Consider the following 6,904-nt stretch of genomic DNA (forward strand, 5'->3'; position numbering starts at 1 on the left):
TTATAAAAGTTCAAAATGGGCCCTAAATCTTTTTAATTTTGGCATTCTTTGAGTTTTAAATCCTTAATATTTTTGGCATTGAGTTTAATGTTCCCTTAGAATTTTTAATGGCTTTAGCATTGTAAATGTTTATCTACATTCTTGTAAGCCATCCAGAACTCTTGCAACAATCAGAAATAAATATAGAAGCTTACTTTCATTATAGAGATTTATTAATAGTAAATTAATAGTTATTCTTTTCCATCATAACAAAAACTGAGAAATGAGTAGCCCTAATTTATCCTGACACAGTAGCAGAGACTTGTTCTTCCTATCCTCTGTGGGAAGAGAAAATGATAATAGGTAAATTCTGTCAGCTTAGCCTGCTTGGTCTTCTCACCTACTTTAGACATTACGCAATGAGGTCATTCAGTTGTGGTCCTCATGTATTTAATGTAGTTATTTAAAAAGTAAATCTGCCTTTTCATAGGCCAATCTGAATCTTCTCAGAATTCCTTCCTATCCTGTCAAGGCTGCTTAGCAGTTTAAAAAAAATACAAAAATTGAGTATTAATTTTTCACTTACACAGATAATAGTTTGAGGAGAGAATTTTATTCAGGGTATTCCCACTCTAGAAATTACATATCATCCGTTCCCTCCATATTATTCTATATTTATTCTTTTCCTCTGTCTACATTTTAAGATTTAAAAAAAAAACCACTACACTTGAGAGTTGGCACTCCAGCATAACATATAGATTGTCTTCATCTTCAGGGCAACTATTAGTGATACAGAACTATAACGTGTGTTTTGTCTCATGAGTATATTAGAAATACAATATTGTTATGGTTTTTATATGTTCTTTTGAAGAATACCACCAAATGTAAGAGACATCGTCTACTGCACAGGAGTTTCACTGATGGATGAAGACGTATGGGAATTCATCTGGATGAAATTCCACTCAACTACAGCAGTGTCAGAGAAGAAAATATTATTAGAAGCCTTAACCTGTAGTGATGACAGAAATTTGTTAAACAGGTATGCTCATTTAATCTATATTTCCTGTTTTTTTTCAAACTCAGTCTTGTATCAGTAAAAGTAATAACATTTGTGGTCTGAATATTGTCCCAAATATTAAATATTTTTCGCTTATGTATGTCCATTTTAAAGTTTTTCTTCTTACTCATTTTCTTCTGAAAATCAGATCTGTGAGAAAGTTTTTAATACTGTATGTGCTTAGCATTTATTCCAATTCATTTGTTTATATTAACTTGAAAATTACTTTAGAAAAATATAACCTCTGAGTAGCATTCATGAAGCCTACAATAAATTAATTTTAATTTTTACACATCTGTTGAGTGTAGAGTTAGCTTATTTTCTGTATTTTACAAACATATTTTGGAAGTGCCACATTGGCTTTCAATTAGAATGTAGCAATGTCTGACCTTTGTCAAGGATCCCAAGATGTTGAATGGCATGAAGCTGAGATATTTATGTTAGTAAAAGCTAAACATTTTCCCCTTTCTCCTATTATTCAAGGCTTCTTAACCTGTCTCTTAATTCAGAAGTTGTCCTGGATCAGGATGCAATTGATGTCATAATCCATGTAGCTAGAAATCCACATGGAAGAGATCTTGCTTGGAAATTTTTTAGAGAAAAGTGGAAAATACTGAATGCAAGGTAAAATGTTTTGCTAAACTGTATGCTTCATCTCCCGTATATTTAAACTTTACAATACCAATAATTTAAGGGCGTACATAGTTAAATAGCCATAAAAACTGAGAAAAGACCGCTTGTGTGTGTGTCTGTGTATTTCAAGAGCTATTTGCTTCTTTGTTGCTGTAAATGTTTAGATAAAACACCATGTAACTATCTTTAATAATGGCCTTGATCTAATTTCCTGCAGTTTTACTCATGCATGGGATGCTAATTTCACCTTGCCTGAAATGTACTTTTCCTTATTTTTCCTGATGCAATATACAGAATTGAATTTTAATTTGAATAAAAATATGACTATTTTCACTACATTAATGTGGCTTCAGTGCAGTATGATTGATATTGATCGTAGACCACAGGATGTAATATTTCCAGAGATTATGGAACAGAACCTGTAACTGGTTGCATGACTGTAATAGTAGTATTGTTTATAATATATGATTTTAAAATCATTGCCACTTAGTATGCTCTGTATTTATATTTTTAATCTGGTGATGAAGATATGGAGAAGCGTTATTTATGAATTCAAAACTGATAAGTGGAGTCACAGAATTTCTTAATACAGAGAGTGAACTGAATGAGGTAAATATTATGCAAGCTCAGTACTTGCAGCTATTTTTTTTACTCTTTTTCACTTTCTTCAGTGTGTGCTACCTAAAAAACCTGAAGCTTATTCATTTTTCCTATAACATGTATGTATTTCAGCTTCTATAAATGATGTCACCTGAATGCTGCATTCACATTTAAGGAAAAGACAATCTTTTTTATATTGAGAAAGAGAGAGAAAGTGCCAAACATATTTTATGACATTTTAAATGTTCAATGTAAAACTACTATTTGTAGTATAATATGAATTTAAAATATTAAATCCAAGAACATTATTGTCTTTATAGTGCTTGAACAGCCCCTCCAACATGTAAATGAACTCATTTTATGATAAAATGTTTAAAAAATTGTTGTTGTTAGTTGCGAAGTCGTCTCCGACCCATCGCAACCCCATGGACAACGTTCCTCCAGGGCTTCCTGTCCTCTACCATCTTCTGGAGTCTATTTAGGCTCACGCCTACTGCTTCAATGACTCCATCCGCAACCTCATTCTCCTTCTAAAGAGCAGTCAGGGTTGATCTCCTCTAGGACTGACCAGTTTGAATGCCTTGCAGTCCAAGACACTTGCAGGAATCTTCTCCAGCACCATAGTTCAAAGGCCTCAATTCTTTGGTGCTCAGGCTTTCTTATGGTCCAACTTTCACAGCCACACATTGCAAATGGGAAGACCATAGCCTTGAGTATACACAGTTTTGTTGGTAGGGTGATGTCTCTGCTTTTTAGTGTGCTGTCTAGATTTGCCATGGCTTTCCTCCCCAGAGGCAAGCAAATTTTAATTTCTTGGCTGCAGTCCCCGTCTATGGTGATCTTGGAGCCCAGGAAAATAAAATCTCTCACTACCTCCATTTTCCCCCAATCTATTTGTGAGAAATTGAGAGGGCCAGATGCCATGATCTTGGTTTTCTTAATTTTAAGTTTCAAGCCAACTATTGCACTCTCCTTCTTCACCCGCATCAGGAGGCTCTTTAGTTCCTCTTCACTTTCTGCCATTAGAGTGGTATCATCTGCATGTCTTAGGTTTTTGATATTTCTCCCGACAATCTTAATTCCAACTTTTGATTCATTTAGCCCTGCCTTTCTCATGATGTGCTCTGCATATAAGTTAAATAGGCAGGGTGACAGTATACAGCCCTGCCGGACTCCTTTCCCAATTTTGAACCAATCAGTGGTTCCGTGTCCAGTTATCACTGTTGCTTCTTGGCCCGCATATAGGTTTCTCAAGAGACAAATAAGATGGTCTGGTACGCCCATCTCTTTAAGAACTTGCCACAGTTTGTTGTGATCCACACAATCAAATGCTTTAGCATAGTCAATGAAGCAGAAGTAGATGTTTTTCTGGAACTCCCTAGCTTTCTCCATGACACAGCGTATGTTGGCAATTTGATCTCTAGTTCCTCTGCCTCTTCAGAATCCTGCCTGTGCTTCTGGTAGTTCTCGATCCACATACTGCTGTAGTCTAGCTTGTAGGATTTTAAGCATAACTTTAATAGCATGTGAAATGAGTGCAATGGTGCGATAGTTTGAACATTCTTTGGCACTGCCTTTCTTTGGAATTGGAATGTAAACTGATCTTTTCCAATCGTGTGGCCACTTTGAGTTTTCAAAATTTGTTGGCAAATTGAGTGTAGCACTTTTACTGCAGCGTCTTTTAAGATTTTGAATAGCTCAGCTGGAATGCTGTCACCTCCACTAGCTTTGTTGTTGCTCAGCTTTCCTAAGGCCCACTTCACTTCACATTCTAGGATGTCTGGCTTGAGGTCAGTGACCACCTCATTGTGGTTATCAGGGACGTTAAGCTCGTTCTTGTATAGTTCTTCTGTGCAATTTTTCTATCTCTTCTTAATCTCTTCTGCCTCTGTTAGGTCCCTGCCATTTTTGCATTAAACATTCCCTTCATCTCTCCAATTTTCTTGAAAAGATCTCTGGTCCTCCCTGTTCTATTGTTTTCTTCTATTTCTTTGCACTGTTCATTTAAGAAGGCATTCTTATCTCTTCTAGCTATTCTTTGGAATTCTGCATTTAATTGGGCATATCTTTCTTTTTCTCCCTTGCCTTTTGCTTCCCTCCTTTCCTCAGCTATTTGCAAAGCTTCCTCAGACAGCCATTTTGCTTTCTTGCATTTCTTTTTCTTTGGGATGGTTTTAGTTGCTACCTGTTGTACAATGTTGCAAACCTCTGTCCATAGTTCTTCAGGCACTCTGTCTATCAGATCTAATTCCTTAAATCTATTTGTCACCTCTACTGTATATTTGTCAATGATATGATTTACGTAGTTCATACCAGAGTGGGCTAGTGCTTTTCCCTACTTTCTTCAGTTTAAGCCTAAATTTTGCAATGAGAAGCTCATGGTCTGAGCCACAGTCAGCTCCTGGTCTTGTTTTTACTGACTGTATAGAGCTTCTCCATCTTTGGCTGCAGAGCATATAGTCAATCTGATTTCTGTGTTGACCGTCTGGTGATGTCCATGTGTAGAGCCGTCTGTTGGGTTTTTGGAAAAGAGTGTTTGCTATGACCATCATATTCTCTTGACAAAATTCTATCAGCCTGTGCCCTGCTTCATTTTGTACTCCAAGGCCAAACTTGCCTGTTATTCTGGTTATCTTTTGGCTTCCTACTTTAGCATTCTAATCCCCCATGATGATAAGCACATCATTTTTTGGTGTTAGTTCTATAAGGTTCTGTAGGGCTTCATAGAACCAGTCAATTTCATCCTCTTCAGCACTGGTGGTTGAGGCATAGACTTGGACTACTGTGATATTGAATGGTTTGTCTTGGATTCAAACTGAGATCATTCTGTCATTTGGGGGATTGTATCCCAGTATTGCTTTTCCTACTCTTTTATTGACTATGAAGGCTACTCCATTTCTTCTGATGGATTCTTGCCTGCAGTAGTACTGTATACCTGATGGTCATCTGAATTAAATTCACCCATTCCTTTTCATTTTAGTTTGTTGATTCCTAAGATGTTGATGTTCAGTCTTGTCATCTCTTGTTTGACCACGTCCAGCTTTTCTTGATTCATGGATCTTATATTCCAGGTTCCTATGGAGAAAAAAAATCTTTACAGCATCAGACTTTCCTTTTACCACCAGATACTTCCACAGCTGAGCATCCTTTCGGCTTTGGCCCAGTTGCTTCATTCTTTCTGGCACTACTAGTACTATCCCTCTGCTCTTCCCCAGTAGCATATTGGATGCCTTCTGACCTGAGGGGCTCATCTTCCAGCGTCATATCATTTTGCCTTTTGGTACTGTCCATGGGGTTTTCATGGCAAAGATACTGGAGTGGCCTGCCATTTCCTTCTCCAGTGGATTACGTTTTGTCAGAACTTTCTGCTATGACCTTTCTGTCTTGGGTGGCCCTGCATGGCATAGCTTTATTGAATTACGCAAGCTCCTTCACCATGACAAGACAGTAATCCATGAAGGGGTTTAAAAAAATAATCAACTCTAATTAATGCTAATTTAATATATTTTACCATATTTAATAAAGAAAAACTCTTCAGGGAAAAAATGTAAATGTTGTAGCTTAATGTGAGCTAAAATTACATTAGATGTATTTCTAATTTTTCTATGGTTAGATATCTATGTAAGAATAAAATGTGATAAGAGACTAGCTGTCTACACCATTAAGCAGACTTCCCCAACCTGTCCAGGTTTGTGGACCAGTGGGAGGGGGGAGAGGATGGTTCCACATGAATGGCCGGCAAGCACATGTGTAGCTCCATTTGTGTGAGCAGTGGGCATGTGTGCCTGCTGCTTGTGCAAATGTAGCATGCACATGCTTGCCTGCTGCTTGCACAAGTGGGGATGTGCATGCATGCACCCACCAATTCTGCAGTCTGGTTCCGAAAGGCTCAAGGACTGATAGTGGACTGCAGTCTGGGGCTTGGGGACCCCTGTCATTAAGCACCTGGATTACAAGGGAGATAGAGGAAATGATGTTAGTACTGGGGCATTAGTGGGACATTAGTATTTTGCAACACCATTTCAGGCAGTTGCAGTTTGTTGCTTTATTATATTTTTCAATCTGCAAAATATTGCATGAACTTCAGTAGCAAACATAGACCTTTTTTCCTTAGCTTGTAAATTATATAAACTTCATTTTTTTCCCTTCAGTGGTATCTTAATTAACCATTACATTCTATTTCCAGCTAAAGAAATTTGTAAAGAATTATGAGGAGAGATCTGCTGCCTCTTTCTCTCGAGCTGTGGAAACAGTGGAAGCGAATGTCCGGTGGCAGATGATTTACAAAGAAGAATTATTTCAGTGGCTGAGAAAAACACTTGCACACTAATCTGTGTTTCTGGCAAAGACCTAGTACAAGTTTTGCAACAGGAGGAGCACAGTGGGAACTTTCAGAAAATTGACTAGAAATCTGGCAAAGACAAGTTCAAATTGGAAGGACGATTAAATAGAGATATATTATATTTTTGCACCAAATTCCTCAGAACTGTTAAATGATTAGGGGCCAAAATAAAAATACCGACCAAGAGGAATGGTCATGAATCCCATCCCCACTATTTCATGGCCAAGTGTGATATTAAGTGGTGCATGTAAATGTTAATGTCAGTTTTGTTGGAGAAAACCCCCGAGAATAAT

General features: G+C 37.4%; 1 protein-coding gene across 1 annotated transcript in view; it reads left to right on the forward strand.

The window, feature by feature from the left end:
* The window catches only part of TRHDE (thyrotropin releasing hormone degrading enzyme), a gene marked incomplete at both ends in the record, with an annotated part of 255,621 nt that extends 249,022 nt beyond the window's left edge, over positions 1-6,599 (forward strand). The window contains 4 exon segments of the mRNA XM_083365939.1: positions 851-1,018; positions 1,520-1,660; positions 2,197-2,278; positions 6,456-6,599. Coding sequence (XP_083222065.1) covers positions 851-1,018; positions 1,520-1,660; positions 2,197-2,278; positions 6,456-6,599 — 535 coding nt within the window.
* Positions 6,600-6,904: the final 305 nt, after the last annotated feature.

Source organism: Vipera ursinii (assembly GCF_947247035.1).
Source record: "Vipera ursinii genome assembly, chromosome: 6".
NCBI lineage: Eukaryota > Metazoa > Chordata > Lepidosauria > Squamata > Viperidae > Vipera > Vipera ursinii.